At 45.0% G+C, this 18,918-nt stretch overlaps 1 protein-coding gene across 1 annotated transcript in view; it reads left to right on the plus strand.

Moving 5' to 3' along the window:
- The first annotated feature begins 8,777 nt into the window (after positions 1-8,777).
- Positions 8,778-18,918, plus strand: part of LOC126234740 (uncharacterized) — a 342,861-nt gene continuing 332,720 nt past the window's right edge. Inside the window, exon 1 of the mRNA XM_049943486.1 lies at positions 8,778-8,847. Within this exon, the coding sequence (XP_049799443.1) occupies positions 8,794-8,847 (54 nt within the window). The 5' untranslated portion in view covers positions 8,778-8,793. The remainder of the gene's footprint in view (positions 8,848-18,918) is intronic.

Raw genomic sequence — 18,918 nt, forward strand, 5'->3', positions numbered from 1 at the left:
GGGTGTTTCTGTTGTCCTCATCATTTCATCATCATCATTTGTGCCTAGATTGTATTGTGAAAAAGAAAATGCATTGTATAGAAATTGGGACTTTGTACCAGAAACCAAACATCATCATAATCATCATCACCTCGACATGTATGCAGGTCAGGATACTTTCGCAGGATTCACCGAGTTGATGTCTCACATAGGTGCAACCGTTGGGATCGTCTTCAGACTGACACATTCAGCTCTTGCTCCAAACTAGCTGCTACTGCTTCGATATTGTCCTCACTTAAAGCTTTACGTTGTCGTCTTGGTGGCTTTTGGTCGTGCAGAGTGAAATCCCGCTTAGTCTTGGCAACAGAGTGACGTATAGCGAAAATAGAGGAACGGGGATGGCGACCACGTTATCTAGTGAACAAACTATGAGCACACACAACCGATCTGGCACGTCGGTAAAAATTTTGAATGATTTCTGAACATTCAGGAAACTTCAGCCGCTGCTTGATGAAGCTGCAAACTGTGTTGGGTATTTTCACGCCTGGAAGCACACAAAAAATTATATTAGAGACTGGAAATGACAGTTTTAAAAAGTATCATTCTCAATTAAACACTTTTTATAATAATGTCAACCAAAACCGATCAGCTTTTGAACTTGAAATGTGATGAATATGGTCTGCTCTGGCACAGAGTTTCATTAGTCAAGACATATTCAAAGGTGTTATTGACGCCGTCAGAAGAACTGATAAATTCGCATAATGATGGATTTAAACAATAACTTACAAAAAGAAATTGGTGGACTATTCCTGCCAATGTACACATTTCCAAAACTGTGTATTTTAAAATTTGAAAGTAATTTGGCAGAACACGTACCTATTATCTACAGTGTGCTTAACTGAGAGATGAGAGTTCATATGAGATTTGTAGGCCTCCACTGAATTTTGCTCCCTAGTAGCTGACAATCAGATAAATGCGAAAACTTTCTGGGGTCATATTGTCAGTAGCTTTCGACATTGGCTGGGAAGACGAGAATAAACATAGCTAATTTGAGGCACATTACTGGTAGCCATCTGCCGTTTTCAGCTACAAGGAGAATAGCCGAAACCATGTTTTGAGGTTTTACAAGAAATGGCTCTGGGTAAAATTGTTACGAAGCAGTACCCTTAAGATCCTCTGGCTCTCGCGAAACGGATACTGAACTCATACGTAAGAGGGGCGTCCAATAAATAAAGCAACACTTTTTTTTTCTCGCCCAGTTTCGCTAGAAAAAATGCGGAATTTGTTGTGGAAGATCGTAAAATATTTCCGCTTCAGTCCCTATAGATTCATGAAATTTCAAAGGTGATGGCGCTATATATAGCCTTCAAAATGGCGTCTGTAACGAGGTTACGTTCAAAACAAAGAGCTATCATTGACTTTCTTTTGGCGGAAAACCAGGACATCGCTTGCAGAATGTCTACGGAGACCTCGTAGCGAACAAAAGCACGTTGAGCCCTTGGGCGAGGCTTCTGTCATCATCACAACGAATTCGTGCAAACCTGTCCGATCCCCGCGTGCCGGCCAGCTGTGACTCCTGCAGCGGAGAAACGTGCATGCTCTGTTGTGAGGTGATAGCTGGATCGCAATCAGACACCTCGCTTCTCTCCTGAACATCTCTGACACACTCGTCCATGAGTTAAAGGTAAGTGCCCGCTGGGTTCCTCGCCGCCTGACAAAGGACCATAAAGAGCAACGAAGGACCATCTGTGCGGAGTTGCTTGTGCGTTACGCTTGTGCGTTGTACGTGACAATTTGCTATCGTACGTCGTTACTGTTGGTGAAACATGGGTTACCACTTCGAACCGGAAATAAAACGGCAATTCGTCGGTTGGCTCCACAGCAACTCTCCTCCGAAGAAAAATCTGGAATCCGGATTCTCAACCTCTAAAGTAATGATGATGGTTTCCTCGGACTCTGAAAAAGTTATTCCATTTCATACCTTCCATCATGGTTCAAGTACACTGCTGGCCATTAAAATTGCTACACCATGAAGATGACGTGCTACAGACGCGAAATTTAACCGACAGGAAGAAGATGCTGTGATGTGCAGTATCGCGACATTTCTGCTCGCGTTGGCCGAGATCCGATGACTGTTAGCAGAATATGGAATCGGTGGGTTCAGGAGGGTAATACGGAACGCCGTGCTGGATCCCAACGGCCTCGTATCACTAGCAGTCGAGATGACAGGCATCTTCTGCGCAAGGCTGTAACGGATCGTGCAGCCACGTCTCGATCCCTGAGTCAACAGATGGGGACGTTTGCAAGACAGCAACCATCTGCAGGAACAGTTCGACGACGTTTGCAGCAGCATGCACTATCAGCTCGGAGACAATGGCTACGGTTACCCTCGACGCTGCATCACAGACAGCAGCGCCTTCGATGGTGTACTCAGCGGCGAACCTGGGTGCACGAATGGCAAAACGTCATTTTTTCGGATGAATCCACGTTCTGTTTACAGCATCATGATGGTCGCATCCGTGTTTGGCGACATCGCGGTGAATGCACATTGGAAGCGTGTATTCGTCATCGCCATACTGGCGTATCACCCGGCGTGATGGTATCGGGTGCCATTGGTTACACGTCTCGGTCACCTCTTGTTCGCATTGACGGCACTTTGAACAGTGGACGTTACATTACAGATGTGTTACGACCCGTGGCTCTACCCTTCATTCGATCCCTGCGAAACCGTACATTTTAGCAGGATAATGCACGACCGCATGCTGCAGGTCCTGTACGGGCCTTTCTGGATACAGTAAATGTTCGACTGCTGCCCTGGCCAGCACATTCTCCAGATCTCTCACCAATTGAAAACGTCTGGTCAATGGTGGCCCAGCAACTGGCTCGTTACAATACGCCAGTCACTACTCTTGATGAACTGTGGTATCGTGTTGAAGCTGCATGGGCAGCTGTACCTGTACACGCCATCCAAGCTCTGTTTGACTCAGTGCCGAGTCGTATCAAGTCCGTTATTACGGCCAGAGTTGGTTGTTCCGGGTACTGATTTCTCAGGAACTATGCATTCAAATTGCGTGAAAATGTAATCAAATGTCAGTTCTAGTATAATATATTTGTCCAATGAATACCGTTTATCATCTGCATTTCTTCTTGGTGAAACAATTTTAATGGCCAGTAGTGTAACTGAAGGAACGATTTCAGTTCGTCGTTGTCAGAAATACTTCTCCCCGACAACGCGCGGCCTCATACAAGTTTGCGCAAGCGAGAGGGGGCCACGAAACATCATTGAACTATTCTCCCTTATCCACCATACAGCTCGGATCTCGCTTCATCTGACTTCCGTCTGTTTGGTCCAGTAGAGGATGCGCTCCGCAGGAAACAGTACGTGGACGATAGGCGGGTTATTGACGCAGCAAGACATTGGCTCCGACGTCGACCAGGCCTTGAATGGAAGCATCCGGGCACACAGGCTCTCCCAGTAAGGTGGCCGAAGGCCGTCGCATTGAACGGAGATTATGTTGAACTGTAGGAATTTTTTGGAAATTTGTGGTAAGGTTCTGTGGAACCAAACTGCTGAGGTCATCGGTCCCTAGGCTTACACACTAATTAAACTAACTTACGCTAAGGACGACACACACACACACACACACACACACACACACACACACACACCCATGCCCGTGGGAGGACTCGAACCTCCGACGGGGGGAGCCGTGAAGAGTAGGGTTTTGTAGCCAAAAGAGTGGGGAATAATATGGTGTGTTGGAACCCTGAATAAAATCAATATCCTTTCGGCTTTCAGAAAAGGATGTGTTGCGTAACTTATTGAACGCCCCTAGTATTTCTGTCTGCCAGGGCAGGATTCTTGTTTAGTTTGCGAAGTTAATGTATTTTTGCTTGGGGTGGGCGTGCGGTGGCGGGAGGGGAATTGCTATTCCCTGCCGTCAGATGGGCACGTCCTTGATTTTCACACCTAGACAAGTATTACAATTCAAAATTGACAGAACTGTTAAAAGTGAGAGCAAGATTAATAATGGATCTGACGTAAATGACTTTTACCACTAACGCACTTAGTATGTGGCTCGAAGGATATTGCTTGCAGCACCCTTTAGCACCATCAGTAATGTAATATGGATAACCATCAGCCTGAAAGACAAAATAAATCGCCATTAAGCTCCTGTACGAGATGATAGTTACCGCCTACATAGAGTTGGAAAAGTGTAGTGTAGTTTGTGAGTAGGCTCCGATAGCATGCTCTTTCGTTTCTCTGCAAGAATATACATTCAAGTGTTACCACAGTCACGACACTGCTGCTAATTTTTTTTTCTTTTTTTTATACATTGCGAAAACAGCGCTGCATGCGGGCAGCAAGCTACACTGTTGAAAACTATATCCGATGAGTGCGAACATATCCTTTATATTAATTTGTAACGCGGTTTTTGTAGGGTTCAAAAATGGTTCAAATGGCTCTGAGCACTATGGGACTCAACTGCTGAGGTCATTAGTCCCCTAGAACTTAGAACTAGTTAAACCTAACTAACCTAAGGACATCACAAACATCCATGCCCGAGGCAGGATTCGAACCTGCGACCGTAGCGGTCTTGCGGTTCCAGACTGCAGCGCCTTTAACCGCACGGCCACTTCGGCCGGCGCGGTTTTTGTAGAAAAGGGAGCTTGGCGAATGTGGAAAACACGGACAAGGAGAAGGGACAGGATGACAGGACATCTGTTAAGACCTCAGGGAATAGCTTCCATGATACTAGAGGGAGCTGTAGAGGGCAAAAACTGTAGAGGAAGACAAGACTGGAATATATCCACCAAATAATTGAGGACGTAGATTGCAGGTGATACTCTGAGACGAAAAGGTTGGCGCAGGAGAGGAATTCGTGGTGGGCTGCGTCAAACCAATCAGATGACTGATGGCCTCCCACCTCCCCCCTCCACCCCCCCTCCACCCCCCCCCCAAAAAAAAAAAAAAAACACCAAACGTGTGTCTCCAAAAGTTTCCTAGGGACAAGAAGAGATAGGAAATAGCCAGGACCGCTTCGACAACATTTTTCCACACAGTCGACTTACCGTTTGGCGCCGCTGCCCAGCCCCTCCCTCTTTCGTCCCTTTTCCCTGGTACACGTTCAGTTTTCGCTGCTATCTGTGAAACGCACTGTATAAGTATACGAGAGGCGTTTGGAAAGTCCATTCAAAGTCCGAGAGATGGCACAAGCGGCGCGTATCGAGGTCATGTTCAGTTAGTAGTATGTTTGGAAAGAACGCACACCAAGTTTCAGCCATATTCGTCTATTTCTTTGTGTTTGGCATTCGTGTGAATCAAGGAAGTCGAGTGATTGGCAAAAAATGGACGAAAAAGAATTTCGCGTGGTGATTAAACATTACTTTATGAAAGGCAAAACGCCTCCGGAGATTAAAGAGGAGCTTGATAAACATTACGGTGACTCTGCATCTTCGATTAGAATAGTGTATAAGTGGTTTCAAAATTTCGGAGTGGCCAAGGGGGCACAAGTGATGCTGAACGTTCTGGACGCCCTGTGGAGGTTACGACTCCAGAAATCATTGATAAAATCCACGATATGGTGATGGATGACAGAAGAGTTAAGGTGCGTGAGATTGCTAGTGCTGTGGGCATCTCGAATGATCGGGTACATAATATTTTGCATAAACATTTGGACTTGAGAAATGAAAGATGGGTTCTGCGATTGATCACGCTTGACGAAAAACGGAATCGTGTGAAGTGTTGCAAGGTTGGTTTTCAGCTGTTGAGGAACAGTCCGCAGCACTTTAAGCGTCGTTTCGTTCAAATGGTTCAAATGGCTCTGAGCACTATGGGACTTAACGTCTGAGGTCATCAGTCCCCTAGGACTTAGAACTACTTAAACCTAACTAACCTAAGGACAGCACACACATCCATGACCCATGCCCGAGGCATGGATGTGTCTGATGTCCTTAGGTTAGCTAGGTTTAAGTAGTTCTAAGTCCTAGGGGACTGATGACCTCAGACGTTAAGTCCCATAGTGCTCAGAGCCATTTGAACCATTTCGACGAACAAAGTTTGAAGAACCGGCTTCAACTGGTGACTCTAAGAATACACTACAACGCGCCACGTATCACTCATGTAGGGATCGTGAAGAGAAAATTAGATTAACTGCAGCACGCACAGGAGCATTTAAACAATCATCCTTTCCGCTCTGAATATGTTACAGGAACTGGGAAAAAACCCTAATAACTGATTCAATGGAACATACCCTCTGTCATACACGTTACAGTAAGTATAGATATAGATGTAGAACAGTTGTCTACAGAAATATGTGCTAATTATAGATGAAATACTGCTGAGCAGTGCTGCGGCTCGTGTTGGTGCTGTTGTAGGTTTCCGTCCACTGTTGGAGGACAGACTGCATCGTTTAGTTGACATGGTTGCAGTTGTTTGTCTTCTTCTTGTGTTGACTGGCACCACTCGGTTTCGCAACCGTTGCCTGTCCACTAGTGGTAGCAGCGGCGTTATCGATAGGTAGTAACTGTGGCCCTATCTTTGGGGTGACGTCGTTGTTCTTCCGTGCCGTGTGAGCGGGCAGTTCGGTTAGGGAGGCAGGAGAAGCCAATTCCACACAGAGCGAGAACACGCCGGGACCACTGGCGGCGCGCATGGACTGCTGGATTGAAGGGCTACGGTCACGAGGGTGCACGACCACTTCTAAACCGGATCCTGCAAGTTTTAAGTTGAGTGCATTTCAATTCGAGTAGAGAAACCTCCACCACTGTGATATCTCGCGATTCTCCAGTGACTTGAGTTCGTGTTGCTGCTTGTAGTGTCGCCGAGGTGAAGAGCAGCGAGTGGAGTACTTGGGGAAGGCGGATCTGATTAGCCTTCCTGGACTTCTAATTACTATTTACTACCTCCAGCTTGTTACAATTGTTAAGTTCAACCCGTGGTATTTTCCTGCCTGGTGGCCGCTAACGCCCCAGCTACCTGCCCTGGGGGTTAGTGTACGTAACGGCAGTGTACGTTTCGTCGCCTTGCCGCCGTTGTCCAGTGAGACGTGTAAGTTTGAGAGCTTTCTCGATTGTAGTTGGTTGGCTATTCTTCTACCTTGGTGGTAGTGATTCCTTTCTTGTTCCAGGCGCTGTAAGCACAGTATTCTGCGGGTGGAGTCCAGACCGCCGGTTCCGGCTTTGGCGTATTTTTACATCTTTGCATTTGGTTTATTGGACGTCAGGTAGCCTCACGAAGATTATCGTTAGTCACTCGTTAGACTGCCACTAGTCTGAGTTACCACCTTGTGATGTCAATGCAACTCTTAGCTGCCTTACTCATTGCTTGTGAAAGTGTTTTTGGCCTGACCTACTCAGAGGTCGATTCCTGGAGCACCGTCTGTGACTGGACCTTGTGTTTCTTTATTTTGTTATTATTTTATTATTGTATTATCAAGTTACCATCATTTGTCTCACCCGTTTGGTGATCAGTTGCCTGTCTTTTAAATTAACTCTTGCTGTTGCATTGCTGTTTGACAGTATGCTGTTAATTTTTTTAAATAATGGCTATTCTTGGCGCTAAAGGCCTTCAGCCGTGACTGTTGTTACTTGCCTTCAAATTCTAATTGCGACCACCTTGGCTTGTTTTCAAAACATTATTTGCTGTGTCCGTATTTATTGCTCATTTGGCAAATTGTAAGGTACTGAAAGTACTATTAATTACACAGTTGTTTCTTCCCTATTATTAACGTGTGATATTTTATTTATTTATTGCTGAGTCTGGAATTATCGTCTTAAAAGAAATGTGTGAAATTGCAAAAGCAAATCAATAGTAACTGATTCGGGCCCCGTCCACAGTCATAAGTGAATCCTGCCTGCCTTGACTACCAGCTCACAACAGCGTTTATATTCTCTTGCTTTCACTGCGGTATGTTGAGTTATATGTAACTTCAATTCTTTGTTAATTCACTGTAGCTTACGTCATTTCATTCATTTACTTCATATTATCCGATTATTTACTTTACAGTTATTCAATTCTCTATTTGGCTCTGAGCACTATGGGACTCAACATCTTAGGTCATAAGTCCCCTAGATCTTAGAACTACTTAAACCTAACTAACCTAAGGACATCACACACACCCATGCCCGAGGCAGGATTCGAACCTGCGACCGTAGCAGTCCCGCGGTTCCGGACTGCAGCGCCAGAACCGCTAGACCACCGCGGCCGGCAAGTCTCTATTTGTTTTACGGCTGTTCAGGTCTTTTGATATTTTACTAAAGCTAAATTACGTAGAAAAAGAATTAAGAACAAATATTCATCTTACGGCACGTACGACATTAAGGGTCGAACGTCTTCCTTGCAGCTAATGCCGCTGGTGTATGCTCATTGTCACCTTGCAGCTAATGCCGCTGGTGTATGCTCATTGTCAAACGGTAACAACTTTCACAGCACGTGATTGGTGTTTCATTCTCAGCACGTTAATACACTCCAGCAAGAGTAGTGCGAGTGTTTTACGATCGCCTTAGGAGGCCTCAAATAGCGCCTCTGAGCAGAACCGTACGTTATTTTGTACAAATGAGAACTTCGGACCTCAGAGCACGCGACCGCCTCGTCTTCAGTAGTTCCACACGACTTACAAAACTACTCCGGTAATTACACCGAACCCACATCTGACAGCGAACTCCCGTCTCTTCAAACAAAGCGCAGGTAGTTGCCGCGTCTGCCGACAGATGTCAGCAGGTCGCAGGTTGCGCGCGCAGCTGGCGGCGTGTTTGCCAGGCGGCGGTGCGCGAACAGCCAGTAGCTGTGATGACGCGCGCCTCGCGCCAGCGATGGACAGCAGCACCATCGTCGAGGGGCCTGTCAAGTTTCGCGACGGCAAGAAGGTAAATACTGCCCACTCTCCTGATAACCACGTCAGTTTAGTTAGGTGTTCTATTGTGTACAACTATGCAACTGACAAAACAACGACATTTCGTTTAAGAAAACGGTGGCAGGTATTTTATAATTATTGTTTATTTGTTGACACAATTACTTTTTATGTAACAATAATAACCTGTTTCAGCGCACTGGACACCTACAGATGCTAAGAGTGGCATTTAGTGAACAAATGATGCGTTGACGTTGCATAAACATTTGTTCACTAAATGCCGCTTTTAGCGTCTGAAGATGACTATTGTGGTTGAAACCATTTGATAATTTCGTAAAAAAAAATCGACTATCAACAGATAAACAAGAATTACTTCCAAACGACATTGACTTGTTTCTAAATCAGGGCGTAGCGCGTAGAAACCTTGTTATCACCAGACGCCTAGTTTGCCATACGGTGACCAATGTAAGGTACCTCTAATGGAGTCATGGAGTGAGTCATTCCTACGAGACCTTTCTTCTTTTTGTGCTTCCATACCACTTTCATCGACTGCTGTTTCTTCTGAAGGCTTTCAGCATTGCCAGACACGAATTACACCAGAGTTTGAGAATAATGGCGTGCGATGATTCCAGTTTATATCAAGAAATAAAGAAACGTAGCTAAATTTAGAGTAGCTCAGAAAGTTTCATCCAGTTTCACGAGAAAATGTCTTTCACATAAATGAAGATAGAAACTTTGGTGAATTTTAACTTGCATATAGAACAACAAAGTTTTTCGAATTAACCATCCGATTTTACAAGCTAATAACCTTGCATGCAGTCTCAATTACTTTTTTAAATTACATTTACCTCTTCAGTTACCTTTCGTAAATGTTGAACGAGCCTTCCGTCAGACGCACAGCAAACATCCAAGTGATAGTCAAAAACTCAGGTGCATACTTTTTATGGAATATGTATGCTGTTATTGCATTCATAACATTATGCGAAGTCGTAGCTGACGCAAAGTTACTGAAAGAGAAATACCCAGCGCAACAAAAGAAATCACACACTGCGAGATCAGGCGATCTTGGAGGCCAGTGGTGCAATGCAAGATACGAACACCCCCTAGGCCCGATCGAGTGTTGAGACAGCCCACTGTTGAGAAATGCTGTTACACGTATGTCCCTGTACGCTAATACTTTGTCCCGTTGGAGAATTAAATTTTCGGTATGTTCTCTCAAATGCAAAAAAAGGCATATCTCCAACGTATTCACGTTCGTGATCCTGTAACAGTCTTTAACGGAAAAGAAGGAAGGAGCCGAAATGTTTTGTCACGGTACGACGCAATACACATGAAGCTTTACACAGTCTTCCTCGTGCAGTTCTATGGTACTCGGTCCAGTCACATTAAAGTGACTACCACCCATGTTCGACGTCTACATCTACATCTACATCCATACTCCGCAAGCCACCTGACGGTGTGTGGCGGAGGGTACCCTGAGTACCTCTATCGGTTCTCCCTGCTATTCCAGTCTCGTATTGTTCGTGGAAAGAAGGATTGTCGACATGCTTCTGTGTGGGCTCTAATCTCTCTGATTTTATCCTCATGGTCTCTTCGCGGGATATACGTAGGAGGGAGCAATATACTGCTTGACTCTTCGGTGAAGGTATGTTCTCGAAACTTTAACATAAGCCCGTACCGAGCTACTGAGCGTCTCTCCCGCAGAGTTTATCTATCATCTCCGTAACGCTTTCGCGATTACTAAATGATCCTGTAACGAAGCGCGCTGCTCTCCGTTGGATCTTCTCTATCTCTTCTATCAACCCTATCTGGTACGGATCCCACACTGCTGAGCAGTATTCAAGCAGTGAGCGAACAAGCGTACTGTAACCTTCTTCCTTTGCACGTCAACGTGCAAAAACCACTCGCAGACGTCAGATGGCACCACTAGCAGTGGAAGCTATTTAAAGCATGTCGGTGGGGTGGAGGCTATTTAAAGCACGGCGGAGGACGCGGATATGCAGCACAGTTGTTGTCTCATTGAGGAAAAGGAACGATTTATCTGACATCCGAAAGGGAATGATCATCGGCTTTCACGCCAAGGGTGGAAGATTTCCAAAACTGCCACTTTTGTAAACTGTTCGCGTGCTGCCGTGGTTGAAGCATACCGTGCATGTCAAAATGGCGCTATTCCAAACCGGCGCCGAGGCAACAGTGGTGCATACGAGCCACAGATCAAAGGGTTGAATGGCGGCTGCGGAGATATGTACGGGCGAATTGACGTGCATCTGTTGAGGAACTGACCGCCCAGATGAGTCAAGGAAGCTACCGACACTGTCTAATTAACGACCGTTCAGTGAATGTTGCTGCGTATGGGCCCCGCAGCAGCCGCTTGGTTCGTGCACTCGCGTTGACTGCTGTTCTTCGGCCACGAAAGCTAGAATTTGCACGCCATAGCGCAACTGGACGTTCACTGAATGGCGACAGGTGACGTTTTCAGATGAATCACGTTTTATGCTCCACTGGACAGATGGCCGTTGGCGAGTACGGCGTGAAACGTCTGAAACCGAACACCCTGCAACAATCGTTCCCCGGCCGGGGGAAGAAGCGTTGTGGTCTCGGGTATGTTTTCGTAGCATTCCCTGGGTGATCTCGATATTCTGAAAGGCACAATGGGTCAACGCAAGCGTGTATCTATCCTTGGGGACTATGTCCACCCACGCCTGCAGTTTAGATTGCGAATATAAGTCAATCGTCATGGTTGTTTAACCTAAGAAGACAACCAAAACATAGATGTTCCTTCCTTTGAGCTATGGCATCTACCAGCAAGACAATGCAACGCTTCAACCAGATCGCAGTGTATGTGCGTGTTTCGAAGAGCACCAGTATTAATTTACCGTACTCCCCTGGCCACCACTGTCCCCGGATTGAACCCCAATATAGAATTGGTGGGACCATCTCGATCGGACTGTTCGCGCCATGGATACTCAACCGAGAAACCTAGCGCAGCTGGGCACGTTATTGGAGTCGGCATGGCTCCACGTTCCTGTCGGTATATTCCACAACTTCACCGACTCTCTTCCTGCACGTGTGCGAAAGGTGGTTACTAGGCTTTTGACAGGCGGTCACAATAATCTGGCTGGACCGTGTATGTGACAGATGTGTTGCCCATATTCTTATGTCGCGGCACATCACTCAAATGGAACGTTGCCTCATCACTGAAAACTAATCGAGAAAGGAAACTGTTCTCTCTCAGTCAATGAATTCGTAAACCTCTAAAAGATGTTGCTTATCACGAGCATGAAGGGCTTTCAGCAATCGAATACTGTGTAAGTTGTAACACACACACACACACACACACACACACACACACACACACACACACACACACAAACGAGGAATAGCCAACTCTCACTTGGGTCGCGATAACACCTAGCTGGGCTATGTGCACGTTATTCAATGCGCCTTGAAGGAGCACACAGGAGCGGCCTGTAGCATTTCACTCACATAAACGGCCAGTGTCTTGAAACTGACTTTGCTATCGTCGAATGCTGTGAACTGTAGGAGGTGCAGGGCTGCATTCTCGACGAAAATCACTCCGCACCGTTTTGACGAATTGCATCTATTGAAACGGAGAAGGCAGAATGCCCATTGTTGCTGTATTATCGCCATCTAGACGCACGTTGGAGGGAGGGAGCGAGCTGCATCAGCGAGAGCCCAGCCAACAACAACACGAACGGGCATCCTCCAACCGGCTCCGAGGTAAACTTTTAGTTTCGATGCGTAAATTCAAATACACGTGAAGTTTCTATTTTCATTCATGTGGAAGATATACGAGTAGTCTTCAGATATCAGAAGAATCTCCTTGGCTCACAAACAAAACTTATTGCCTCCGTGTTGGTATTTCTTGGAACAAAAACTTTCTTCCTTTAATTTTGTCGAGAACTGACGTTTTTTGAGACTGTGGCTGTGTACAAAATACAACTTGATTCTTGTCGTGAAGAAACCAACAACGACCCACAGTTAAAATGCTATTTATGAAGGTCATTCATCAGATAATGCAACACTTTTTTTCCGGTAGAAAAAATGCTGGATTTGTTGAGGGAATCGTGGAGTATCCCCCACCCCTTCATACCCTGTAGTTTCATGGAGTTCCGATGAGTGGCGGCACAATACATAGCCTTCTGAATAATTTCTGTAATGGAGACGCATTTCAAGCTGAAAACTGTCACTGAGTTTCTGTTGGCGGAAAACCATACCATCGTACTATATTCATAGGCGCTTGCAGAATCTCTGCAGAGACCTGGCAATGAACAAAAGCACGGAGAGTCGTTCGGCGAGGCGTCCGTCATTATCGCAAACCCGTCCGATCTTGCGCGTGCCAACCGGCCGCACACAGCTGTGACTCCTGCAACGTTGGGACGTACAGACACACTCATTCGAGGCGATCGGCGGATCGCAAACAAACACCTCGCTGCACAACTAGACGTGTCCCTCGATAGTGCTGACACACTCGTCCACCAGTGTAGGTTCCTCAAAGGTGTGTGTCCGAAGGGTTCCTCGCCCACTAACAGAAGATCGTAAAGAGCAACGAAGAACCATCTGTGTGGAAGTGCTCCCGCATTACGAGGTTGATCTGACAATTTTTCTCGAACATTGTCACAGGTCAAGAGACATGGGTCCATCACTTAAAACCAGAAACAAAACGGTAATACATGGAGTGGCACCACGCTACCTCTCCTCCGAAGAAAACGTTCAAAGCTGCGACCTCGGCTGGTAAGGTCATGGCAATGATCTTCTGGGACTCTGATTAGGTTACTCTGTTTGATGTCCTCCCTCACTGTGTAACAATCAACTCAGAAGTGTATTGTGCTACCCTCAAGTAAGTGAAGGAACAACTTCAGCGTCTTCATCGCCAAAAAATGCAGACGAACTTTCCTTCTCGATGATGGCGCAGGACCTCATACTAGTCCGCGCTCCCGAGACGAGCTCACAAAACTTCATTGGACTGTTTTCCTCATCCACCCTACAGTCCAGATCTCGCACCATCCGACTTCCATCTGTTTGGCCTAATGAAATATGCACTCGGCGGCAAGTAGTATGTGGATGATCGGAAGGTTTTCGATGAAGCAAAACGTTGGCTCAGAACTCCACCAGAAAAGTGATACCATGCGGCCACACGGGCCCTCCAAATAAGGTGGCGTAAGGCCTTCACACTGAACGGAGATTACGTTGAAAAATATAGTTTTGTAGCTAAAACAGTGAGGAATAATTTGGCGTACTGGAACCTTGAATAAAACCAAACTGTTCCAGAAAAAAAGTGTTGTATTACTTATTGAACGCTCCTCGTATTTACTCAAATAGCGGTGTTGACTATTTCCAGCTGACAGATTCACCTTCAGTAGGCTGTTCACGTTTATATTGCATTTTTTTGCTGTTTATATTAGCTGCTAGAAAATTAAAAGCCAAGGAATGTAAACAACAAATTTAATAAAAACGTGAACAATCTGTTAGTTCGAGACCGATAACGGCACTATATGTGTACATAAATACCATTATTAAGAATTGCTGGTTACTGTTTCCTTCTTTGCAAATATTATTTTGTAAAAACTTTCTTATTGACTCTTAGAACCAGTCAGTTTCCTGGTATACCACCTAGAACGCTCATAATAAAGCATTTATTTTCTAATTACATGTTTTGCGGTGATGTGGTTACAGGCATAATTCAGGGGTAACCGAAAATCTTCTGAATTTCTTGGATATAAGACAGGTATATACAGACAGAGACACAGTGTCCCATTACTTGATGGAGAAATACATCCATGGTAGAGGCCTCCGTTTACTTCTTATATAGCTTGATCGCTACAGTCAGTTCTGCACTTCTTCTCTTCGAATAGACAACGGTACTGTCATATATGCCTATAGGAGCTCTGTATTGTATTCAGTCTGTGCGCTCACTTTTGCGAGCCTTTTGCTAAAATTTGTTTTAAACATAAGTATTATATTGAAAATTCTGTATATGGATCACTAACATGGATAATTATCTCAATATGTACACATTTGCAATCGTCAATTCCTTTGCACACTTTATCCCACAGCTTCTCTCCGACGAGGAAATTTTGAATTATGCCGTCAAGATCTTTCCATATTTCAAAGTTGTGAGATACATTGTTTTTTTTTTCAGTCTTCTGACAAATCTCGGATTTGGCACTTAGAACGTTTCTCATTTCCACTCTTAAAATATTTACAGCTTGCCACAAAGACGGCATTTATACCATCTGGTACATGTTGAACATTAACAGAGCTCACGTGCCAAGGAGGTACCCGGAATTACTTTTAGTACGAGTGACGAGTGCTGTGTATCTTTCGATTGACAGGGATACTGCCTGTCATAATTTTCCCTATCTACAGGGTGGTCCATTGATAGTGACCGGGCCAAATATCTCACAAATAAGCATCAAACGAAAAAACTGCAAAGAACGAAACTCGTCTAGCTTGAAGGGGGAAACAAGATAGCGCTATGGGTGGCCCGCTAGATGGCGCTGCCGTAGGTCAAACGGATATCAACTGTGTTTTTTTACAAAAATAGGAACACACATTTTTATTACGTATTCCTGTAGTACGTAAAGAAATATGAATGTTTTAGTTGGACCATTTTTTCGCTTTGTGATAGATGGCGCTGTAATAGTCACACACGTATAAGTACATGGTATCACGTAACATTCCTCCAGTGCGGACGGTATTTGCTTCGTGATATATTACCCGTGTTAAAATGGACCGTTTACCAATTGCGGAAAAGGAAGATATCGTGTTGATGTATGGCTATTGTGATCAAAATGCCCAACGGGAGTATGCTATGTATGCTGCTCGTTATCCTGGACGACATCATCCAAGTGTCATGACCGTTCGCCGGATAATTACGTTATTTAAGGAAGCAGGAAGTGTTCAGCCACATGTGAAACGTCAACCACGACCTGCAACAAATGATGATGCCCAAATAGGTGTTTTAGCTGCTGTCGCGGCTAATCCGCACATCAGTAGCAGACAAACTGCGCGAGAATCGGGAATCTCTAAAACGTCGGTGTTGAGAATGCTACATCAACATCGATTGCACCCGTACCATATTTCTATGCACCAGGAATTGCATGGCGACGACTTTGAACGTCGTGTACAGTTCTGCTACTGGGCACAAGAAAAATTACGGGACGATGACAGATTTTTTGCATACGCGTTCTATTTAGCGACGAAGCGTCATCCACCAACAGCGGTAACGGCATAATATGCACTATTGGGCAACGGAAAATCCACGATGGCTGCGATAAATGGTTCATCAACGACCTTGGCGGGTCAATGTATGGTGCGGCATTATGGGAGGAAGGATAATTGGCCCCCATTTTATCGATGGCAATCTAAATGGTGCAATGTATGCTGATTTCCTACGTAATGTTCTACCGATGTTACTACAAGATGTTTCACTGCATGACAGAATGGCGATGTATTTCCAACACGATGGATGTCCGGCACATAGCTCGCGTGCTGTTGAAGCGGTATTGAATAGCATATTTCCGCATGTTCACCTGATCTGACGTCCTCGGATTTCTTTCTGTGGCGAAAGTTGAAGGATATTTGCCATCGTGATCCACCGACAACGCCTGACAACATGCGTCAGCGCATTGTCAATGCATGTGCGCACATTACGAAAGGCGAACTACTCGCTGTTGAGAGGAATGTCGTTACACGTATTGCCAAATGCATTGAGGTTGACGGACATCATTTTGAGCATTTATTGCATTAATGTAGTATTTACAGGTAATCACGCTGTAACAGCATGCGTTCTCAGAAATGATAAGTTCACAAAGGTACATGTATCACATTGGAACAACCGAAATAAAATGTCCAAACGTACCTAAGTTCTGTATGTTAATTTAAAAAACCTACTCGTTACCAACTGTTCGTCTAAAATTGCGAGCCATATGTTTGTGACTATTACAGCGCCATCTATCACAAAGCGAAAAAAGTGGTCCAACTAAAACATTCATATTTCTTTACGTACTACACGAATATGTAACAAGAATTGGGGGTTCCTATTTTAAAAATCGCAGTTGAGATCTGTTTGACCTATGGCAGCGCCATCTAGCGGGGCAACCATAGCTCCATCTGGTTTCCCCCTTCAAGCTAGACAAGTTTCGTTCTTTGTAATTTTTTGTTTGACGCTTATTTCGTGAGATATTTGGTCCGGTCACGATCAATGGACCCCCCAGTGTGTGTATATCAAAAAGTCAATATAAATTTGAAAACTTAATAAACCATGGAATAATGTAGAATGAGAGATAAAAATTGACACACATGCTTGGAATGACATGGGATTTTATTAGAACCACCCCATATTGCTAGACGCGTGAAAGATCTCTTGCGCTCGTCGTATGGTAATGACTGTGTGCTCAGCCGCCACTTTCGTCATGCTTGGCCTCCCAGGTCCCCAGACCTTAGTCCGTGCGATTATTTGCTTTGGGGTTACCCGAAGTCGCAAGTGTATCGTGATCGACCGACATCTCTAGAGATGCTGAAAGACGACATCCGACGCCAATGCCTCACCATAACTCCGGACATGCTTTACAGCGCTGTTTACAACATTATTCCTCTACTACCGCTATTGTTGAGGAATGATGGAGGACATATTGAGCATTTCCTGTGAAGAACATCATCTTTGCTTTGTCTTACTTTGTTATGTTAATTATTGCTATTCTGATGAGATGAAGCGCCATCTGTCGGATGTTTTTTGAACTTTTGTATTCTTTTGGTCCTAATAAAACCCCATGTCATTCCAAGCATGTGTGTCAACTTTTACCTCAGTTTTCAAATTTATACTGACTTTTTAATCACCCGGTATATCTTTGCCGCCTACAGAAATGCTTCAGAGTTGCTGAAGGTTTATAAAAATTCTGCACCCTCATTCCCAACAATTAATAATCGAGTGGTAGAATTTAGATGTGGCCGCACATATACTGAAAACAATGTACACGAACGACATATGAAAACCGCGATCACAGAGGAACACATCAGTCCAGAGACAGGTCTGAGATAAGAGTACATTCTTATGGAATGGTGGTTAGTCCCACAAGAGGGATGTTCAGCCGGCTGTCTACAAGTTCTTTCAATATCACGACATTTCGGCGATCTACGTGCTATTAACCTGCCCCAGTAATCCTACCAGAGAAAGGGGACCTTCAGTTTAGAGTTGAATCCGAACATATTAAAACCAGTCACCGATGCATTTGTGTTAACAGAAGTACTTCACTGAACCATATAGCATATATGATAGCTTGTTTTAAGTGTTCGGCTCCTCAACTGAATCAAAGATAGCCGGAGGGCCCGTCTGAGCCTCTAGTTTAGACTTTCCACTCGGCTTCAGACGAGGAGATCGCGATCTATTCTGGTACGATGCTGCGAACAGTGATCCGTGCTTGCAACCCGCGTGCGATGCTAAATACTTTTGCCAGTGCGGCCAGCCGTCTAAAGGAACTGAGGACGGCCTCAGAATCCAAGCGTCAGGCGTCATTCGTGCCGACATGAGCCACGACTTGCAGCCGCTTGCGTCCATTGCGTTCGATAGCCGCCGGCAGAGTTTACTTCACGTTTATAACGAGTCCTCCCGATAGATATATCGAGTGTACACTGGCCTTCTTTCGCGATATGCCTACTATGTCCCTGGGTGCTCCATTACTCGCCGAACGTTCGTGCTGCAAATGACCAACATCACCGCACTTCGTGCTTGTCCAGATGTGGCAAGATACGCAGCCCGAGATACGCGTTATCTTATGCTAGCTCGGATGTGTTATCAACACCTGTTGTTAATGGGCAAGGAGGGGGCAGACCGGTCAGATGACACAGTGACAACAAGTTTCCAATCCTGCGAGTTCGGCAAAAGTGATGGAACGATGGGGCGCTGTTATTCCAGTTAAATATTCCAGCCATTACTGAAAACATTTTAAACAAAATCGAATGCTTATCACTCAGCAAGAACAGTTCGTTATGAAGCCATTTTGTGTATCAGCAGGATAATTGATCCAGTGTATGGTTCAAATGGTTCTGAGCATTATGGGACTTA

Source organism: Schistocerca nitens, chromosome 2 (assembly GCF_023898315.1).
Source record: "Schistocerca nitens isolate TAMUIC-IGC-003100 chromosome 2, iqSchNite1.1, whole genome shotgun sequence".
Classification (NCBI taxonomy): domain Eukaryota; kingdom Metazoa; phylum Arthropoda; class Insecta; order Orthoptera; family Acrididae; genus Schistocerca; species Schistocerca nitens.